We start from the raw sequence: 22,227 nt of genomic DNA on the forward strand, positions 1-22,227 counted from the left end.
TTAAAGTAATTTGTGTATATGATTGTTTTGGTATAAATCCTTTCTCAAGGTCCCAAACACATCATTTCATCCCGTGACGTGAATGACTTTATTCGTGGACATAAACCATGCTTGGGAAACATTAGTGTGAGTCATAAAATCAAACAGGCCCATTCAACATTGGTCCAAGGTTAATTTTTTATCCCACTTGGAGTTTTAAATTAGCTTGCCAAGATGAGTGAGAAATTTTTAAAAATATTCCTTAAAATAGAGTTTCTTTTTATTTTTATCTCTTAACATAAACTTATATATTTTTACATTTTAAACTACAACTAGTCAATGAGTAAAATTTTTTAAAATAATACGTTTAGTAAGTCAAGTACTTAAAGAATTTATAATTTTCTCGAGATTCAATAGGTGGCAGAAAAAATAGTCTAAAACTCAGCTGCTTGCCTTAGATAACCCAAATCCATGTCCAATCTCATAGGCCTGTCTTTTGACTTGGGTGACCCAATTCGTGGGATTGGACAAAAGAAATACTAACTCGGGACTCATGAAAGAGGGTCAAAAATCAAAATAGAATTTAGCTATGGCTCGGGACTAAAAATAAAATTAACTAGAGGAATTTTCACAGTAGAAACTATCAGTTTTTACTGTCAGTAGAAATTATTGTTTTAGTTGTTGATTAATCATGGGTTATCTTCAATCACATTTTAATTTCTCAGTTTTAAAACGTTTCACAGTTGATCTTTGAGGTTTTATTCTGTTCAGTTTTAATCATTTTTTAACTAGTTGTTAAATATTTAATGAACTTTGTGTAAATTAAGGACTAAAATTGAAAACACTTAAAATTTAAGGACTATATGTGGAAATTCTTTTGTTTTTTATATATTTTTTTTTGTTTCTAAACTTTAAATGTTTTCAATTTTTCTTAATATTTACAAATTCCATTAAATATTTAACACCTAGCTAACAAAATGACTGGAATTGAAACAAAGTAAAATTTCAAAGACTAATCATAGGATGTTTTAAAAGTCAGGAACCAAAATGAGATTGAGGTAAATCTCAGAGACTATTTATGAAATTAACTCTTAGGCTTTTAACCGGTTGATCTATAATTAAAACATTTCCATATTGTCCCTTATAAATTGTTAGGGTTAATCCCACTAATGATCCTTAAGGTTTATCTCCAATTTCACTTTGGTCTCTGACTTTTAAAAAGTCCCGTATTGGGTCCCTGATGTAACAACCTTGCTACGTGGCCGTTACTTAACTAAAATTGTGCTCTGATACCAACTGTGACGATCCTGTTGAGTGGCCGTCACTTTAATTAACTTTAACATATAATTTTTAAAACTCCCCAAATTTTGAGGGACATTTTAAAAAAAAAATGCTGTAGCATTTTTATTTTTTTTAAATGCTATATAAAATGTTGTAGCATTTTGTTATAACTTAAATAAAATGCTATAATGAATGCTGTAACATTCTAAAACATAATGTTATAGCGAATGCTGTAGCATTCCGGGCATAAGTTCATTTCTCTTAAAAAAACTATATCATTCATTTTTTTATATAGAATGATGTATCATTCTTTAAAAATTTCTGTAATGACATAAATTCTGGTTTCCCACTTTTGAACATAGGAAAGTGTTTATACTTCAAAATTAATTCCTTTTCTAAAACATAAATTTACACTTAGTTATATTTTTGCTTCTCAAAATCATGCTAGCTTACACAAACTTAACAATCATACTATAAACTTTCAAAACACAAGTTCATAGACATATTCAACAAAATCTTTTTAAAACTTTAAACTGTTGCGGAAATAATTAGGTGCGGTATCCATTCTCCAACCTCTACTCCGCTCATCCGCTGCCTCACCATTAGTCCATCAAGCATTATGTGCGGGTTGCTTACCTATAGTATAAATACTCTGAAATGAGCTTTCACTCAGCAAGTAGGAACTATTACTCACAAAATAACTGAAAGTTCACATGAATGATATGCATGAACTAATTATGCAGAATTATGATTTCTTATCATAGATTTATTATCTGGTCTTATCTTTCTTACTGATGGGCCCGAGTGCTCGTACCATTGCGCGCGATATACGGAATGTGAGGGTTCATAAAGCCCCCATTGACTCCGTAATTAAAACTGAACTGAATGCCTCACTTGGGCCAAAGTACCTCTCATTTAGGAGGCTCTGAATTACCTATCAATTAGGAGGTTCTGAAAACTGGATTATCTCTCAATTAAAAGGTTCGTAAACTAGATTACCTCACAATTAAGAGGTTCTGAAACTGGATTACCTCTCAATTAGGAGGTTCTGAAACTGGATTACCTCTCAACTAGGAGGTCGGTACGCACTCAACTGAGATTATTCTTATAAGTTCTTCTCAACTTATTTAGGGTGTATGCAGTATGGCATAGCATAGCATACTATAACATGAAATGTACGCAAACACATATAATTCATGTGTACTGTTTATTTTAAAATCTATTTATACGGTAGGTGAGATTCCTACTTACATGTTTTAAGGAGTGGAATCCTCTATTTGCCACACTGTATGTTCTCTTTCTTGCTTATTTCTGAGAATAAACACTCACTAAGAGTGTGAGATTAACTATCACTTGCTATTCTATTTTAGCAAGCTTATAAGAAAATCTGATTTCTCTACTTCTGGCTTTCTTTCTCTTTCCTACCTTAGAGGATTGAAAACCTTGTTTCAAACTTAAAGATTAGGTTTATTGAATCCTCATAACCTTATTTTTCCATTAAACAAGGTCCAAACTCAAAATACTTTGTTGAGACTATACTTTGAGTTCTTCAACGAACACCTCCGTTCAACACCAAAACTGTTTTAATAGTTATGCAGTGTTTTCTAAGAAAATAGTTTAAAGTTTCTACCTAAAACTAAAACCAAATTTAGCCTCAAATTTTAGAACTAAAACTAGGTTTAACTTCAAATTCTCAAACTAAATTTCAGCGGAGTTTTGCTTGATTTTATGTGTTTCCCGAGCTATCCTTAGCTCGTTTTATTCGTTACTTCATATTCTAATCATAACTAACAATCTTTCTCATACAATTTAATCAACTTAGGAACTATACGCTAGGGTTCCAGCCAATTTCTCACAAGGATTTTCATATCTAAAAGTTGCTAGAAACATAATCTAACAACCTAAAATTCATCCTTTAATCATTAAGCTTTCAATTCCTTCATCAATTGAAACTCAATCATCAACTTAGAAAACTTTTTCCATACTCTCTACCACATTCAAAATATTCGGCCAAGGTAAGAAAAATGAGAGAAAAACTGAAATCTCACCTTGGAAGAATGAAAAACAAACTCTGGAATCACCAATCCTCTATAGTTCGATCGATTCCCGCTTAAAACTTTTTTTTTCACTTTTGGTAATTTTTTTTTTCTTCTCTCTCTTGGATGAATGCCCAGTGTTCTTGATATGAAAAAAGAGGGTGTTTAATTATGTTTCTTACACTTAAACATGTTGGAGAAGAAATGAGGGGTCTAAGTGCAATTTCCTAACTTTTGGGGTCCTTTTTGCAAAAATCTTCCAAAAATATCTTTTCTTGGCTTCTTATACAAGCTTGGCCTGCCACCTCTCTAAACATATGGCATGATCTCAGTCCTCCATCCAAAAAATCACTTTTAATCTCAATCATTGATTATTTAATAATGATCCTATTTTGGTTCAGCTTAATTTCCTGTCAAGTGTGTGTTTTATCTCTGTTTCTCATACAGTAGGTCAACTTAGTCAACTTTGATCATTCTTGACTAACTTTTTGAGAGTGACATTTTGGTGAACTTTTGGATAACAAATTTTGACTCGGTCCACTTAAATCAGTTGAAACCCCAATTTTCTTAGTTCGACCTTCTGGACCCATTTTTTGTTCGTTTTTCGTTATGATTATTTCTAAAACCCTAGAATTAATGTTTTTCAATTTTTGTCACTTCTTAACCTTAAGATTCATGTGTTGGCCCACTTGTGGGCTTAACACAACATTCTACACATCCTTTTTTATTGTAATTTGAAAGTCGGTAACAGTATCTTACCTAACTTAAATTTCTAATTGCTTACATGATGTCATCTTACTTACATAAGCAAGGTTTAGTGAACACTTGGTAATCACCCATTGATGTTCTATTCTTATAGCTATTCTTATTACTTCATACTAACTTTTGAGAATTTACCTAGTTGACAGGAAATTTTAGTTTATGACTTTGTCAACTTCTGAACTCATATTGCATCTGAATTTCTTTACTGATACACTACCACTTTAATTCCCTCTTATCTGTTTGGAAATTAAGGGTTTTCTCTTTAAATGTCAGAGCGCTTCTCTATACGCTGCTAACATTATACTGCACTAAAAGATTCCTGATATTAGGATTCTCAAACTTTATATGCACGGAGAATTCTTCCGCCTTAATTACGGTAAGAATTTATCAACTAAATTTACTTGTTCTTAAAATATGAACTCATCGTAAAACTTGCTACAGAATTTAGGAATACTGATATTAATTTTGTAAATATTTCAATCATAAAATATGATAGTATATTACTGAGAAAAGTCATTGACTTAAATAAATAAATTTACATTATTTAATTCTAGGATTTTTTCGGTCATTACACCCGAAGTTTTACTCTCTTACAGTTTCAGTCATTATGTTAGCTAAGTGTTAAATATTTGACATAATTTGTGTAAATTAAGGAGCAAAGTTGAAAATATCTAAAATTTAGAGACTATTCATGGAAATCAACTTTCGTTTTTTGGTATTATTTTAGCCCCCTAAACTTTAAAATTTTCAATTTTGGTTCATTTCCACAGATTTTGTAAAAAATTTAACACCAAGATGATAAAAGGACTGAAATTGAAATAAAGTAGAACCTTATAGACTAATTATGAAACATTTTAAAAGTCATGGTTCAAAATGAAACTGAGGATAAATCTTAGAAGCCATTTATAAGATTAACCCAGATTTTTAAGGTGAACTCTAGATCAAACTGTCAACGGTCCGTTTAATTTATGAATTCAAATCAATGATTCTTAATTTCAAGATTTAAATTTTAAATTTTTTATAAAAAAAAACATTATAATATAATAGAATTAAAACTATATTTTAAACGCATAGTTTTAAGTAATTGACCCATCGTCATAAACACGAAGTCCTGCTCAGAAGCACAAAGGCAGTTGCTACTGCAGTTGACTCAAAAAAAAGTAACAATAATAAAAATAAAGTCAAGTCTTTCTCCAGTCGTTATGTAAGGTGACTTTTGTCCAGTCAGAAGTCTCCATCGTCATAAACACGAAGTCCTGCTCATAAGCACAAAGGCAGTTTCTACTGCAGTTGACTCCAACAAAAAAAAAAAAAATGAAGTCAAGTCTTGCTCCGTCATCCACTCCAACCAACCATGGGCTAACCACATGATTGAAAAAAATGGTCCCTTTTCAGCTTCAGTGCCAACAGACGCAAAACAAAACTTCCAAACTAATTTCCAATCTCAACTCGCCGGATCCGACCTTGTAATTTCCGCCGGCAAAAATGTCCGACGCATTTGCACCGACAAACGTCGAACCTCCGGAACCGAGTTCAGCTCCGGAACCGATTCCAGATACGTCGCTCCCTCCGTCCAGCACGACGCAGACCGGCATACCTCTGACGCCGCTACCGACAGCTCCGGAACCGTTTGAGTCGCCGCCGCCACCGCCACCGCCACCGCAGTCACCGCCATCACAGCCTCCGGAACCGATTACAGCTACGTCGCCCGCTCCGTCCAGCACGACGCAGACCGGCATACCACCGACGCCGCTACCGACAGCTCCGGAACCGTTTGAGTCTCCACCGCCGTCGCCGCCGCTGCTGCCGTCGCCGCCGCCGTCGCCGGTGGGGATGATAGTGGGGATTGGGATAGGAGGGATGTGCATGTTGGTCGCGGTGGGAGTTTTCTTCATTTTTTACAGAAAGTGGAAGAGGAAGAAGATGAGAGAGCAAGGATTCGAGAATAATTACAGTTCTCAAGGAGGTCCTCCATTACAGGACCCCAAGACCAAGAGTGAGCCGCTATTTTTTGTCAACCTGAATTCTAATTGTTCGGCTAGTAACTGTTAATTTTATATTATTTTGTTTTTATTTTGCAACCAGAGTTAGGGGGCTTTTGCCATTTAGTGGTCTAAAATTGAACATTTACATTTGGCTTTAATTTCTCATTTCTCGAAGATATAAGAACAGGAGAAAATTGTGTTATTGATAAGAACTATTTATAGAGCGTTTGGTTGGTGGATTCGTACCGTAATTCAAATTATAGTTTATGATTTGTTATAATATTTTTTCTTACGAAAAACATACGTAATTTAAAAATAATTCTGAATCATAATTCTGAATTTATGAATTAAACGTAACTGTTTTTGCCTCTCTTTCCTCTTAAATTTTTGTTTTGTATTTTGGGGGTTTGATTGTGTCTTTTATAGATGTCCCCATTACAAATTAGCAAGCCCTTTTTTTCTTCATATTGTTTATTTTTTGTTATATAGTGGGTTGAACTTTGACTGAAGCAGCTTGAGAGGGTGCCTTGGATGAAATTTTTTCAAATGCGGCTATAATCTCCATAGAACACTGTTTATTTTATTCATTTATTTTAACAAGAAAGAATGAATTGTTAAGGATATAGGATGGCCTCATATTATATATTCTAAAACTTTTGAAACATACTTAACTCTTTAGTTACAAGAGCTCTTTGGATTATTTTGGAGTTGATGCAAATTTGAGATTTTGCTTTAGTTTTCAAAATGCTCTTTGATGTATGGAAGTGTCTTTGTTTTCCGTAAGAGGTAAGAGATAAGCTTTGTTGACGGTGAATTTTCGTCAACAAAAATAGACCGGTTTACCTCTAGGTTTCCCGTTGGATTACTGGCTTAAATATAGGTTATATGTAGGAGTTTGATGTTTTCTAGAGGGATGAGCAATTTGGGAGAATAATGCTTTAAAGTAAAAGAACACAAGAAATTTTATAGTGGTTCACTCTATAAAATCAGAGTTACGTCCACTGTAGTTGTATATTTCTTTTAGAGTGATTACAATGTACATCAATTGCTCTCTTGCTCTTTTTTCTCTCTCTAAATATCAACCTCCCTTCCGTATGAGGTTTCTCTCCTTTTATAACCAGGCTTCCTTCGTCGGAGGGGTTTACTCCTGTAGGCTAAAAAAGCACTCAAGTAGTCTGCCCTTCTAGGCCCAGCCCGTAGCCCACTAATCACTTTTTGCGCACTGTTCACTAAGCCAATTAGTCTCCCATTACGGCTCTGTGCATAGCTGTAACCCTTTCCTGTCCCCCGTAGGGGCGGTTTAAGGGTTTGCATTTAATGCCTGTACTGCAGACATCTCCCATTTCCGTACGCAACTGGCGACGTCAGGCTTTCCCCTCTTCAGGTATTCCTCTCGCCGTCTCTGTTTGCTCAGCCTAGTTTTCTTCCTTGGCAATTGCTTTCTTCCTGAAGGATTCATGCCGTAAGGTTGACGGTACGAACTGTCGTCATCATGAGGAGTCGGCGTCGAAGGTTGAGCTTCCCTTGCAGTAGAAGGAAAGGGAATCCCGCCCCGTCGAGGGTTGTTGCCTCTTGAGGGAAAGCGAGGCCACGTGTCGCACTGTTATTTGCCCACGCGTCATCCACATTTTCCCACACAACAGCTGCCCCCCAGGTCGAGGGTTTCTTTCAGACAGCCTCGAACTTAGGTTCAGTCGTACCTTTATGCTTTGGGTGTGGGAAACTGACCCCGAGCCTTGATCTATAATGATGGTCTGGATGCTTTTTAATTTCTTCGAGGAGCGCAACCGTCGCGTCGGTCGCTTCCCCATGCTGACGTAAGGCTTTATTTTGAAAAGACGAATATAAGCCCTTGGATCGCATCCCTTCATCTTCTCGCCTTTGCTTTGCTGTCGTTCGATCTGGGAAAATTACCCCTTCCGTTGGATTTCCACAAGCCTTATCTGACGGTCAGGGGTCGAGGGCCTGTTTTTCTTTAAAAATTCTTCAAACTGAAGCCATTCTCTCCAAAAAATTCCTTAGAACCGTTGTTACTCTGCCTGAATTTCTCCCTGCGAATCTCCGACTTGTGCTCCCTGCTTCCTGCTTCCTGCTTCCTTTGGTGCATCGTGAAGCTACTTGGTTTCAAAACTCCGTCCAGACTCCAACTCATCAGTAAGCTTTAATCGTTGCTTATTTGCGTTGCTGGATGATTTTACTGGCTTTCCCAGTGAATCATAGGTGTTGATATGCGAAATGTAGATGACAGTAACTTACTATGCTTTATTCGACCCACGTAGGGTAGTTTTTCCTGCTTTCTAGTTGAATGCGAGTCTGGCTTATGGGTTCTGATGAACCTTGGTTGTCATGAGCATTTGTCGTCGCCATTTTCATATGAATGGTTGACGTTATGTTGAGGTGTTTCAGCAGTCGTTGTCTAGAATGGTCGTCACTTAGAATGACCGCCGTTTTTTTCCTTCCTTTCGACTTAGGATTTTGACGTAGCTTATTGTCCTTTTTATTACCAGAACAATGGCCCCAAAAAACACCCGTCGAGAGGAACCGTCTATTGTACGACCAGACTCCCCTTCTGTGGCAGAGATTTCATGGTCATCTTCCTCGTTAGACTGCGACTCACTATTGCGGGAAGTTGAGGAACATATGGCCGGCCCAAGCGACGACTGTAGCGATACTTATGACAGCGTCTGCCGAATGATCGACGAAGACGTCGATAGGAGGCCTTTCACATGTGGCAGTGTATGTGGGGTCACCGCTTCTCTGGTAGATGTCCCGTTGGCTGCTACAAGTGGAGACCCAGACAGGCCGTTCTTTATGGCCAATATTGTGGCGTCGAGAGTCCGAAACAAAGATATCGTCCGGGCTGTTAAAGAAGGCTGCATTGATGGGAGATGGTTTGAATACCTTCTTCCGGATATGCATTTTAGGACCAGCATGCCTCCGACCGGATACCTCCCTGTTTACACTAGGACTGTCACGGAGGGGATGACCCTACCGGTCCACCCTTTTGTAAAGGACTATTGTCATTTCTATGTCATCTCCCTTGCTCAGCTAGCGCTAAATTTTTGGTATTGCTTCGCCGGTGCCTGGATTTTGTGGAGCCAGCGGTTTGATACATATCTGCCCCTGGACGAGTTTAAGTTTATGTACAGGTTATGCCATGTCGCCAAGTGCGAAGGCTGGTATTTTTTGAGCGGGCATGGGAGATCCCAGCCCAGGTTTGGCAAACTGACACTGGATATACCCTCGTCGTCGCATAGGTGGAAACCCATGTTTTTTATGATACGAGGGCTTTTCAACTTCCATCCCGACGATCGCTTGCCCCGCCGAAGGAAGGTGCAAGCGTCGTTTGGGAATATGGGTGAGTTTTAACTCTCTTCTCCCCATATTTCCCTTCTTCCTCTTTTTAACGCAGACAGTTCTTCTATTCGCAGTTAGCCACGATCGGCCGAAGCTTATTGGAAATAGGTTGGCGAGGGTTGAGCAGGCCTTTTCGTATACGTCGAGCGAACGCCACATTGACACCCTCTTGACTGAGGCCAACCTTTGACATACTGGGTTGATTCTTGATCTTCCCGACCCTACTAATCTTAACGTTGTTCGTGAGTTTTTTCACCTAAGCGACGAAGGTAAACCTTTGGCTCACCGCCTTTCTTATTCTGGCATAGTCTATCCAGATGTTGACTATATTTTTGTCTCGTCATTTGTACAGAAATGGCGTCTTTACGGATTCAACTTCCCGGTAATCAGCCGCCTCAGCCAAGCCAGCAGCCTCCGCCAAGCCAGCCTCCATCCAGGGGAAAGGAGAAGGCCAGCTCCTCTTCCCAAGCGCCGAGGAAAAAGAAAGCCATGAGGGTCCCCTTGGCGTCAGAGGAGGAGGTTCCTGCGTTGAAGAGGAGGCACAGGGAAAAGGCACTGGTGGTCGAAACTTGGACGCCGACGGTCCCAATTCCTAATGTTACTGATGCTCCTCCGGCGCCGAGGGAGCGTGTGCTTATTCCGGGGGCCAAAATCATGGACTCCAACTTCCAAGTCTAGGATATTTCTGATGCTGAGATTGGAGCTATGTTGAAACTCCCCCCCTCATTTCTCCGTCGTCTTCCAGGCTCTATACAAGTCTTTTCTTGAGCCGCACTGGATTGCCGCCGCCCAATCTTCTCTGGTTGACCGCCAGCGCAAGCAGATCTCCTTTCATATCCATGTAAGCCTCGATCGAGCTGCCTTTCTTTTTTCTTGTTGATTTCGTCCCTTGTACCCTTATTTTCTGACCTGCAATCTTTCAGGGCCTAGTCCTTGCCATTCTTAACCTTATTGATTTAGTCAAGGTTGAAGAACGTGATAAGGAGATGGACATCGTCGAGGCCAAACTTAACTCTCTCATTGACGATGCCAAGAGTACGGTTGTTGCCGAGGAGAGGGATGTGGCTGTGGCCCAGCTGAGGAGTTTGGAAGGCGAATTGGCCAAGATGTCTGACCTTCAGAAGGAGTTGACCACCTTAACTGCTGCAGTTGCGGACTTTACAAAGCGGGCAGAAATTTTTGAGAAGAAGTTAGGCGAGGCTACCGAGGCGGTGAAGAGGTGCTTCGCTAAAGGAAAAGCCGAGGGGAAGAAGGAAGCCGAAGCTGAGGCCGCAACATCATTCGATGCCAAGCGTGTGGAGATCATCGAGGAGTTCAAGGCTTCTCCGGAGCTCATCGACATTCGCACCAAGGATTTTCACTCCGCTGGTCAGCAAATTGTCGACCTGATAAAACAAGAGCACCCTGAGTGGGATTTGAGCTTCGATTATGTTGCTCCTCCTCCTCCTGCTGATGATGACAATCCTTCCCCACCTGGTGACGGTGAGAACTCGGTGGCTGGCGGTGAGACCTAATGCTTTCCTTTTTTTTTATTATGTAATGTGGGACATATTTATTTATATACATATTATTTTTTTATAATATTTAGGATTTTTACATAATTGCTTTTATTGCTTCCCTTGCCCCTTGGGGCAAGCCGTTGCCTTAGAAAACTTTGTAAAATTTTCTAAGTTTTTCTTCGCCTTTCTTCCTTGGAAGAGTCGGCGTTACCTTTTGCCCTTTGGGGTCGTTGTCTTAGAAAATTTCGTAAAATTTTCTAAGTTTTTCTTCACCTTTCTTCCTTGGAAGAGTCGGCGTTACCTTTTGCCCCTTGGGGTCACCACCTTAGAAAATTTCGTAAAATTTTCTAAGTTTTTCCTCGCCTTTCTTCCTTGGAAGAGTCGGCGTTAGCTTTTGCCCTTTGGGGTCGTCGCCTTAGAAAATTTTGTAAAATTTTCTAAGTTTTTTTTGCCGGTGATCCGTAGATCCCTTGTTGCCCCCCTTGTCTGTTTAATATACCTTGGTTTTTTAAGCAGACAAGTTTATTTGAGGGGTGAATTCTTCTTACTTTTGGACAATATTACTACAAACTCATAATTTATTTAAATTGCCAAAAATGTAACTAAGTTGCTTTTAAAAAACTACATACATTATTGGTAGTACAACTTTAACTGTTCTGCATTCCATGGATGCTGAACCTTTTTGCCGGAGAGGCTTTCTAAGATGTAGGTGCCGGGCCGCAATACTTCTCTTATTCGGTAGGGTCCTTCCCAAGTTGGGCCCAGAGGACCAGTATTTTTGGGTTTTGTACTCTGTGTTACCATTTTTAATACTAGGTCTCCTAGGGCGAACCTTCATTGTTTGACTTTTTTATTGTAATATCGGGCTGCCCTCTGCTGGTAGGCGGCGAGGCGTAACTGGGAGTCGAGCATTTTTCCTTCTAATAGGTCGAGTTCTCCATTCATGCCTTCCGTATTACCGTCGTCGTCATAGACCACAGTTCTTAGAGTCGGCGTCTCAATTTTTATGGGCAGTACTGCCTCGACGCCATATGCCATGGAGAAGGGTGTTTCGCCCGTAGTGCTTCGGCTTGTCGTTCTGTATGCCCACAAGACCTTGGGGAGTTCCTCGGCCCATTTTCCCTTTAGATCGTCGAGCTTCTTCTTTAGGGTATACTTTAATATTTTATTGACTGCTTCGACTTGCCCGTTAGATTGTGGGTGTATCGGCGCCGAGAAATCCTTTCGAATGCCCAAGCTGTCGCAAAATCTTCGTGTTGAGGCATTATCGAACTGTTTCCCATTGTCAGACACTATCGAGTGGGGGACCTCGAACCTGTACACAATGTTGTTCCACATGAAGCTGATGCAGGCTGCTTCCGTGGTTGTAGTTAGAGCCTTTGCCTCTGCCCACTTTGTGTAGTAATCTACCGCGATGATGGCAAATTTAAAGCCCCCAGGTGCAAGGTGTAATGGCCCGATTAGGTCAACCCCTCACTTAGCGAAGGGCCATGGACTGAGAATGGAGGTTAAATTTTCTGGGGTGCTCTAGGAATTGTGGCGTACCTTTGGTACTTATCGCAACGTCGGGCGTATTGGAAAGCGTTATTTTTTAGCGTGGGCCAGTAGTATCCTTGCCTCAAAACCTTAAGAGCTAAAGACTGCCCCCTAATATGATTACCGCAGACTCCTTCATGGATTTCTCAGAGGAACTTCTGAGCTTCGTCATCATCCAGGCACCGCTGTAGAGGTGTCGAATAGCCTCGTCGGTAAAGCAAACCGTCGTACAATAAGTATCCGCCGGCTCTATACCTGATCCGTCTGGCTTCGTCTTTATTGTTTGGCAGTTGTGCATCCATTAAGTATTGGATGAGTGGCGTCATCCAATTTTCACCTATTTGGACGATTAGTGCCTCAGCTACTTCCTCAATGGTCGGCCGCTCCAGTTTCTTGATGGGAACGGCCCCTAGTGCGTCGGAATCTTTTAAAGATGCAAGCTTTGATAGAGCATCGGCGTTTGCGTTTTCGGCTCGTGGTATTTGAAGTATCTCGTAGTTTTTAAACTTGATGAGTTCTTCCTTTACTTTCCTCAAGTACGCACCCATTTTCTCACCGCGCGCTTGGAATTCTTCTTTCACTTACCCGATGACCAGTTGAGAGTCGCTAAAGATGCTGAGCCTCTCAATCTTTAGGTGACTGGCCAATCGCAACCCTATAATTAGCGCCTCGTATTCTGCCTCGTTGTTCGACGCTTTGAATTTAAATCGAACCGCCGAGGTGATCTTGTGGCCTTCTGGGCTGATCAACAAGACGTCGTCTCCTGACCCATTATCGCTCGACGCTCTATCCACGTAGAGCTTCCATTCTATATTCTCGACTTCTTCTGGCATGGCAGGGGCCGGTCTATGGGAGAATTCGGCCAGAAAATCAGCCAGCGCTTGGCCCTTGATCGCTGTTCTTGGTACATACTTAATGTCGAACTGGCTTAACTCTACCGACCATTTGAGAAGTCGACCAGAAGTTTTGGGCTTCTGTCGCGCTTGTCTCAACGGATGGTTTGTGAGAACCCGTATTGTGTGAGATTGGAAATAGTGCCGAAGCTTCCTTGAAGCTACCATCAGGGCAAGGGCCAAGCGTTCCATTTCGGTATATCTTGACTGGAGTCTTTTGCTCACATAGTAAATTGGCAACTGTACCTTTTCTTCTTCCCTTATTAGCACGAAGCTTACGACGTGTTGGGACACGGAGATGTATAGGCTAAGCTCCTCATCGAGGTTGGGCTTTGATAGGATTGGGAGCTTGCCCAAATGCTCCTTCAATTTCTGGAAGGCTTCTTCACATTGTGGTGTCCACTCGAAACGCCTACTCCCTTTCAAAGCATCGAAGAAGGGGACGGACTTGTCTGTTGCTTTCGATATAAATCTGTTTAAGGCGGCGACACATCCAGTCAACCGTTGCACCTCTTTTGGTTTAGTCGGGGACCACATATCCTGCAAGGCTTTAATCTTTTCAGGGTTAGCTTCTATCTCCCGGTTGCTGACTATGAAACCAAGGAATTTCCCTGACCTAACTCCAAAGGCGCATTTTTTGGGATTTAGTTTCATGTGGTATTTTCTTAGTACACCGAACATTTCACCTAGATGGTCGACGTGTTGGTTGGCCCTGGTGTTTTTTATGAGCATATCGTTGACGTAGACCTCCATTGATTTACTGAGCTGTCAAGTGAACATCTTATTCACGAGCCTTTGGTAGGTAGTCCCCGCATTCTTTAGGCTAAAAGGCATCACCTTGTAGCAGTAGAGGCTCCTATCGGTTATGAAGGATGTGTGCTCCTCATCGGCCGGATGCATGGGGATCTGGTTGTACCCGGAGTAAGCATCCATAAAACTCAGCATTTCATATCCTGCTGTGGCGTCGACCATCTGGTCTATTCAAGTGAGTGGAAAGCCATCATTCGAGCACGCTTTATTGAGATCGCTGAAGTCGACACATGTTCTCCAGCTTCCGTTAGGCTTGACCACCAGAACAGGGTTCGAGACCCAACGCAGGTAATGGGCCTCCCTTATGAACCCGTTGGTGATCAACTTGTCGACCTCCTCTTTCAGCGCCTCATACCTCTCTGGGTTCATTGGTCGACGCTTTTGGCGTTTGGGAGGATATGAGGGGTCAACGTTCAGGGAGTGACATATAACCTCGGCGTCAATCCCTTCCATGTCAGTGTGGTTCCAAGCGAAGATATCTAAGTTCTTTTTGAGGAAGTCTTCGATCTTAATCTTAAGTGATGAGGCTAGATCTGAGCCTATTTTTAGCACTTTAGTTGGCTCACCTTCATCAACTTGGATCTCCACCAATTGCTCGATAGGTTGGGACCATGTGACCTCCTTTTGAACCATGGGGTCTATGTCTTCAGCGGCGTTTTGATAGACCATCCTGGCCTCCTGTCGCACTGGCTGGTCGTATCCACGCAAAGTATCGGAGTATGCGACCCTAGCTTCGTACTGGTTGCTCTTCATCTCACCTACGCCTTTTGGGGTAGGGAACTTGACCTTCTGGTGGTAGACGAAGGTTATCGCCCTCAGCACCTGAAGGGTCGGTCTCCCGATTACAGCATTGTACTGAGAACCTCCCTTTATTACCACAAAGTTGGCCATTGTCATGGTCTGTCAGGGTTTTTCTCCGGCGGTTATGGGCAACCGGATAGTCCCCTGAGGGATGACGGAGTCCCCGGTGAAACCGTATAATGGCCTAGAGGTCTTCTCCAACTGCTCCTTTCGAATCGCCATCTTTTCCAAGCAGTCGGAGTATAGGAGGTCCACCGAGCTCCCATTGTCTACCAGGATTCGGCATACAGTGTGGTTCCCAAACACGGCTTCCACTACTAACACGTCGTTATGGGGGAAGTAAACTCCGCTGGCGTCGTCCTCATTAAATGCCACGTCGGTACTGCTATACCTTGGGGTTTTTGCAGCGGAGACACTCCAGAATCTTTCCTGGTAAACCCCTCTAGCCTCGTGGGCGTAGTCCTCCTGGGATCTCCTTGAGTCTCCTCCTATATAGGGGCCGCCGAGGACAGTTCGTATAATGCTGACGGGTTCTCGGTCCTCTGGTCGTTGGTTCTCCTCTCAGCGTCGACCATCATTCTGCCCACCGTGGCCATCGTTTCGAGGTCTCCGCTCAGTTTTGAACTTCTGTAGCCTCCCCTCGCGGATCACTCTCTCGATTTTATCCTTGAGGTCGGCGCAATCGTTAGTATGGTGGCCGACATCGCCGTGGAACCTGCATAATTTCTTTTTGTTCCTTCGGCTGGGATCTGTCCTCATTGGCTCTGGGCGGCGCAACAGATTTCCGCGGCCGACCTGATTAAAGACCTCCTCGACTCCTACTATTAGTTCGTGGTAGGAATCGTACCTTTGAAACAGCCGAGGCTTACGGTTCTCCTCTTGCCTTGGCTTCTTGGTTTCCGGAGTGCTCGACGTCGTAGCTGGCTGCTTGTCTCCGCTTCCTCCACCTCGACGCTTCTTCCCATCCTGCTTTGCTGGCGTCGACCCTTGTTCGGTTCCTTTGTTTCTATTGGACCTGTGCTCGGGGTCATTTGCGTCTGCCTCATCGGCGTTGATGTATCCTTGTGCTCGCGCAAGGAACTCCTTGTAGCTAGACGGGGGCTTTCGGTTCAGCTTTCTCTTGAAGGGGGTAATTTTCTTCATGCTAGATAATGCCCCCATCAAGGCCTCTCTGTTAGTTATATCCATCGTGGCGGCGACAGCTTCCCCATATCTTGCAAACCATTCTCTCAATGACTCAGCTTTTGGTATATCGTCATCAGGTTCTGCTTCGGGGGGACGTATTTTTTAACCCCTATGAATTGGAGGGAAAATGCTTCCTTCAATTCATCCCAGCTTGAGATAGAATTTGGCCTCAGCGTCCGAAACCATCTTCGGGCAGAATCCATTAAATGTTTCCGGAAGGCTCAGCACATAATTTCTTCGGCATACCCGTGTAAGAGCATGTGCCCCGTGTACATTTCTAAATGATCGTCGGGATCCCCTCGACCATCATATGGTGGGATCGACGGCGACCTATATTTGTCGGGGAGAGGTGGCGCCATTATCTCTTCGGTAAATGGGTGGTCATGTGTGTGGCTAGGTGTGATGTCGACGTTTACCACCTCAGCCACCCGCCCTATGTTCTTTTTTAGGCTTGCTACGTCCCCCGTGAGTTTTTGCTCCAGGCTGGTCATACGTTCCATGATGGCGCATGCTTCCTCTGTTGAGATGGCCGAGTTAGCTACTCTCGACGCCTCTGCCCTTTAACCGTTGGGTCCGTCCCTTGCCTGCCCGCCCGCCTGTACTGACCCTGAGTCTCCCGGTGGGTTTCTTCCTGGGTTCTGGGGGAGTACCTCGGGGTTTCTCGGGCCTTTTGGTATCTGGTCCTTGGGAGCCGGGAGTCCGGCGACCCTTAAACGGCCGCCGGAGGAGTGGGAAGGTCGGGGCCTAGGCTGGCCCCTGTGATTCTCACTATCCCCGATTTCTTCTAAGACATGAGGGCGGTCACCGAGGTTGGGGTTTTCAGCCACGGCAGGTCCTGGTGGCCTCGGGGCGTCTTTTAATGGTGGCATAGAGTTTCTTCCATCCAAGCGTTCGACCATGGCTATTAGTCCACGTACCAGATCGGTTAGAGTGGCTAGTTGGGCCTGCATCTGCACAGGATCCGGCCGCGGGACGTCTAGGGGCGGGACTTCGTTTCTGACCGGGGGTGGATCTTCCTCCACCCCGTCATTCATTGGATGAGTGGCGGTCTCGTCCATCTGGCTGCCTTGGTTGATGGCCTCAATTCTTCTTCTCGGAGGCATGCTTGCTGACTATGTTGTTGTTGTTGGGGGTCCAACGCGTTCAGTCCCCAGCGGAGTCGCCAATTGTTGACGGTGAATTTTCGTCAACAAAAACAGGCCGGTTTACCTCTAGGTTTCCCGTTGGATTACCGGCTTAAATATAGGTTATATGTAGGAGTTTGATGTTTTCTAGAGGGATGAGCAATTTGTGAGAATAATGCTTTAAAGCAAAGGAACACAATAAATTTTATAGTGGTTCACTCTATAAAATCAGAGCTACATCCACTGTGGTTGTATATTTCTTTTGGGGTGATTACAATGTACATCAATTGCTCTCTTGCTCTTTTTTCTCTCTCTAAAGATCAACCTCCCTTCCGTATGAGGTTTCTCTCCTTTTATAACCGGGCTTTCTTCGTCGGAGGGGTTTACTCCTGTAGGCTAAAAAAGCACTCAAGTAGTCTGCCCTTCTAGGCCCAGCCCGTAGCCCACTAATCACTTTTTGCGCACTGTTCACTAAGCCAATTAGTCTCCCATTACGGCTCTGTGCATAGCTGTAACCCTTTCCTGTCCCCCGTAGGGGCGGTTTAAGGGTTTGCATTTAATGCCTGTACTGCAGACATCTCCCATTTCCGTACGCAACTGGCGACGTCAGGCTTTCCCCTCTTCAGGTATTCCTCTCGCCGTCTCTGTTTGCTCAGCCTAGTTTTCTTCCTTGGCAATTGCTTTCTTCCTGAAGGATTCATGCCGTAAGGTTGACGGTACGAACTGTCGTCATCATGAGGAGTCGGCGTCGAAGGTTGAGCTTCCCTTGCAGTAGAAGGAAAGGGAATCCCGCCCCGTCGAGGGTTGTTGCCTCTTTAGGGAAAGCGAGGCCACGTGTCGCACTGTTATTTGCCCACGCGTCATCCACATTTTCCCACACAACAAACTTGTTAACATATGCTCTCTAGAGTGATGAATGGAGGAAAAGAAATTTAAACCGGTTTCTGTTGTTTTGTTTTGTTTTTTTTTTTTTGTTTTTTGTTTTTGTTTTTTTTTTGTGTGTGGGCGCGCATGCTGACAAAACTGGTTTCTGTTTAGTTTGTAGGAAATATGACCTGCAAGAAACATTTCTATCATATCACGTCCCGTTGCGACACTACAAGATTAGTCTCAAACGATCAACAGAAACTAAACTCTAACTTAGCACTTAAAATTGACCCTTAATTTAAGCTTTCCTTTACTTGGAAAGTTCTTGTTTTGTTACTTCCTATATGTTTTTTTGTGAAACTGCTAGTACTTGCAGCTAACCGATTCATGCTTTTTATTCAATTTCTTGCTATTAATTCAGATGGACCTTCAGGTGGCCTACCTCAGCAGCTGCAGCATAATCGTCCACCAGATGACACCAAAGCAGCAATAAATCCCATCACTAGCCCTGCCGTAGAATTCATACCAAGTTACCCACCACCGTCAGCAAGCAACACCTCAGGCTCCGAGAAACCACCTTCATCACCATCTCCTGCCATCGCCTTTGGACTTTCACAAAGTGGATTTACATATGAAGAATTGGCGAAGGCAACGGAGAATTTCTTGTCTACTAATCTCCTCGGGGAAGGCGGTTTTGGTTACGTCCATAAAGGGGTCCTTCCAAATGGGAAGGTGGTTGCAGTTAAGCAGCTAAAAGCCGGGAGTGGGCAGGGGGAGCGCGAATTTCGGGCTGAGGTGGAAGTCATTGGCCGCATACATCATAGACATCTTGTTTCACTGGTTGGATACTGTGTCAGTGGGGCTCGGAAAATGCTTGTCTATGAGTTTGTTCCAAACAACACATTGGAATTTCATCTTCATGGTAAGTCCTTTTGCTGATTTACTGTTGTTTACTCTCTTGGAGTACCAGTGAAAGGTGTTTTTGTTTGAAGAATTAAAGTAGCATTGTGAAATACTGTTACTTTTAAAGCAATTTTTGTGATTCGTGTGAACTACATGGATGTTGATCTGGGAAGTATACAAGTATAACCACTTTTTGAACATTTATAGTGGAAATGGAACTTAACACAAAGACTGTCAGAATTGAGACAACTTTTATACATTCTGGAATGGGTGGCTAATGCATTTCTTAGCATTTTATGGAGTATGAAGAGAAAATTAAATTAACATTTCAGGAAAAGGGAGACCAACAATGGATTGGCCAACCAGAATGAAAATAGCTCAAGGCTCTGCAAAAGGACTGGCATATATGCACGAGGACTGTAAGTTTTCTGTTCATTTCAAATAAATTTTGCTAATCCTAACAGATTTTTTATTTTTGGATTGGATTTATGTTATTGGTCTTGGGATATCAATTTAGAGCTAAATGCATCTTCAGGTCAGCCTAAGATCATACACAGGGACATCAAAGCGGCAAATATCCTTCTCGATGATGACTTTGAGGCAAAGGTAGGATCTTTAGATGCAATGCTTTCACCTGATACCTTGTGATTTTTTTTTTTTCAATTTGTTTGTTTTTCTTCAACAATTTTGTTTTTTGTTTTTCTTTTTCAATCTAATACTGACTTTCTATATGCAAATTATGTGCTTGGTTTTTCTATTTAGGTTGCAGATTTTGGACTAGCCAAGTTTTCTTTCGATACAGATACTCACGTCTCCACTAGAGTTATGGGCACTTTTGGGTGAGAATGTTTCTCATCCTCTCTCTCTCTCTCTCTCTCTCTCTCTCTCTCTCTCTCTCTCTCTCTCTCTATCCATTTCTCTTACCTAAGAATCTTCACTCTCCAATTCTCTTATCTAAGAATCTTGGATTTATCAAATGCAGTTACTTAGCTCCAGAATATGCATCTAGTGGAAAGCTTACTGAGAAGTCAGATGTCTTCTCCTTTGGAGTTGTGCTTTTGGAGTTGATTACTGGTCGGCGACCCATCAATAAAACTTATTCCATTGCAGATGATAGTATGGTTGAGTGGGTGGGTATTGCAATTTATCAGTCCTAATCCCAATAGAATGTTCTTTTTTGGTCATCGTTGTCTCGGAACACAAAGTCATTTTATTCTTGTTGCATGTGTGCATTGCTGATTTTGTGGGTAGCCTTCATGATGTTATAAGTAGCAAGCATTTCATTTTGAGCTGCAACATACTTTATAACCGAGAAAAGTTTTATCACTCTTTATTTTATGTACCATGCTGAGTGTGTTCTGTTGCTAGTTCAGGTATTTTGCTATGTCTTTTCTATTTTCATTGGTGAGGTCTTTTATTTAGCTAAACTACCATTATTATTATTATTATTTTTCATCTTGTACCGGAGGATTCTTGATTGCAGAGCTTTAATAACATTGAAATAACGTCAGAACTGCTATTGAATTCAGGCAAGGCCTTTGCTCATGCAAGCACTGGACAAGGGTAATTTCGATGGTATTGTTGATACCCAGTTGCAGAATGACTACAGCTCTGATGAAATGACTCGGATGGTTGCTTGTGCTGCTGCTTGTGTGCGTCATTCAGCCCGGCTTCGGCCACGAATGAGTCAGGTTATTGACATTCCTTCTGTTTTTTTGGTCTTTGCTTATTACTTAGCTTTTTTCCATCCTGATTCAAACACAGTCTTTCTAATCCTGGGTTCCAGTCACTGTTTTTCGCAGGTTTTGACCATGCTATTCAACTTATCATGTTCAAATTTGCCACTGTCTTGACGAAATTTAGTCAGTGCGTACTACTATATCTGAATGCTGAATCCTTTATGTGGGAATAATTTACTCGAGATGTCATTGCAGATACTTCGAGCTCTGGAAGGAAACATTCCTCTGGCTAATTTGAGTGAAGGAATTAAACCTGGTCATAGCACAATATACAGTTCCTTTGGAAGCCAAGACTACAACTCCAGCCAATACAAGGAACTTGAAGAATTTCAGAAGACTGGCCCTAGAAAGCCAAGAGCATGGCACAAGTGAGCACAGTGGGGCAAGCACCGAGTCTGGTGGCCTGCACCCATCAGCCTCGAGTACAAGCGAAAGTCGACAAACTACCGAAGAGATTGAACCACAGAAAACAAAAAAAGACACCCAAGCTTTCACCAAAAACTCATGAATCTCCTTCAGCTTCAGGTTCCTTAAGAAATTCATCCATTTTTCCGACATCATTTAACATCTTGCCTCCTTTGCATAGCCTTTCTCAGTCCCGTATTGGGACTAACAAATTCCAAGTTGGAACAAGCTTAGCATTTTTATTGGAGCGTTGTAGAAATGTTGTGTGACGAATATAGAATTTATTTGGCTTGCTTAATATAGAAATTTTTTTCCTGTAAAGGAATAGATTCTTCAAATGTTTGAATTGGATTGCATGTGTCTAATGTAATAGACCACAATTTGTTTTCTCGTATGCATATACGTGTAATTTATTTATTTTCCCAAATGTGTTGTTACTATTGTGAATAATGGAGTTCCCTCGCATGTAAATAAAACAATTAAAAAAAATACAAAAGGAAAACAAGTTCTAGTCCTTAGGTCCAAATTTGAAAAACATCATATTCCTAAGAAGAACATTAACTAATGTTTCTTTTCATGATAATTGATTACTCTTGCGCAACCTCTTTCCGTTTTGTCTCGTTTTTGTTTTTCATTTCTCGAAACGCATCTCATTTCAATGTTGTATGTAATCCAAGAAAAATATTCAATAGAATAATTCCACATTTAAGTTTTAATTACTGTGTTGTTATTAAGCACAAAAACTTTAAATATAAAATCTCAAAAAAGTAAAAAAAAAAATGAAAAAAATAAAGTTTCGGAAAAAAAAGGGATTAAAAAACAACTAAAATGAAGAAATAAATTAGTTTCAGGGCAAATTTAAAAGAGGTCAAAAAATGACCAAAATAAAGAAATATAGGACCAAAATGGAGAAGAAATAAAGTTTCTAGAGAAAAAAATGAAAAAATAAAGTTTTAGGGGAAAATAAATAGGGAGATTCTCTGGTACGCCTCGCATACTGGTAGGCTAGATTTTTTTAACTATTAGATCTGCGTACTTTTTGACTTTTACGTGATTTTATACAAA

General features: G+C 41.8%; 1 protein-coding gene across 1 annotated transcript; it reads left to right on the plus strand.

The window, feature by feature from the left end:
• Positions 1-5,282: 5,282 nt before the first annotated feature.
• Positions 5,283-21,583, plus strand: LOC21408867 (proline-rich receptor-like protein kinase PERK15). The gene is given in 9 exon segments (XM_010099768.2): positions 5,283-6,054; positions 18,537-19,037; positions 19,351-19,437; positions 19,554-19,624; positions 19,781-19,857; positions 20,001-20,148; positions 20,548-20,709; positions 20,953-21,074; positions 21,076-21,583. Coding segments are annotated over 9 exon segments (1,869 nt in total). The 5' UTR covers positions 5,283-5,543; the 3' UTR covers positions 21,266-21,583.
• The last annotated feature ends 644 nt before the right edge of the window (positions 21,584-22,227 follow it).

The sequence above is a fragment of the Morus notabilis genome, unplaced genomic scaffold (assembly GCF_000414095.1).
Source record: "Morus notabilis unplaced genomic scaffold, ASM41409v2 Scaffold307, whole genome shotgun sequence".
Classification (NCBI taxonomy): domain Eukaryota; kingdom Viridiplantae; phylum Streptophyta; class Magnoliopsida; order Rosales; family Moraceae; genus Morus; species Morus notabilis.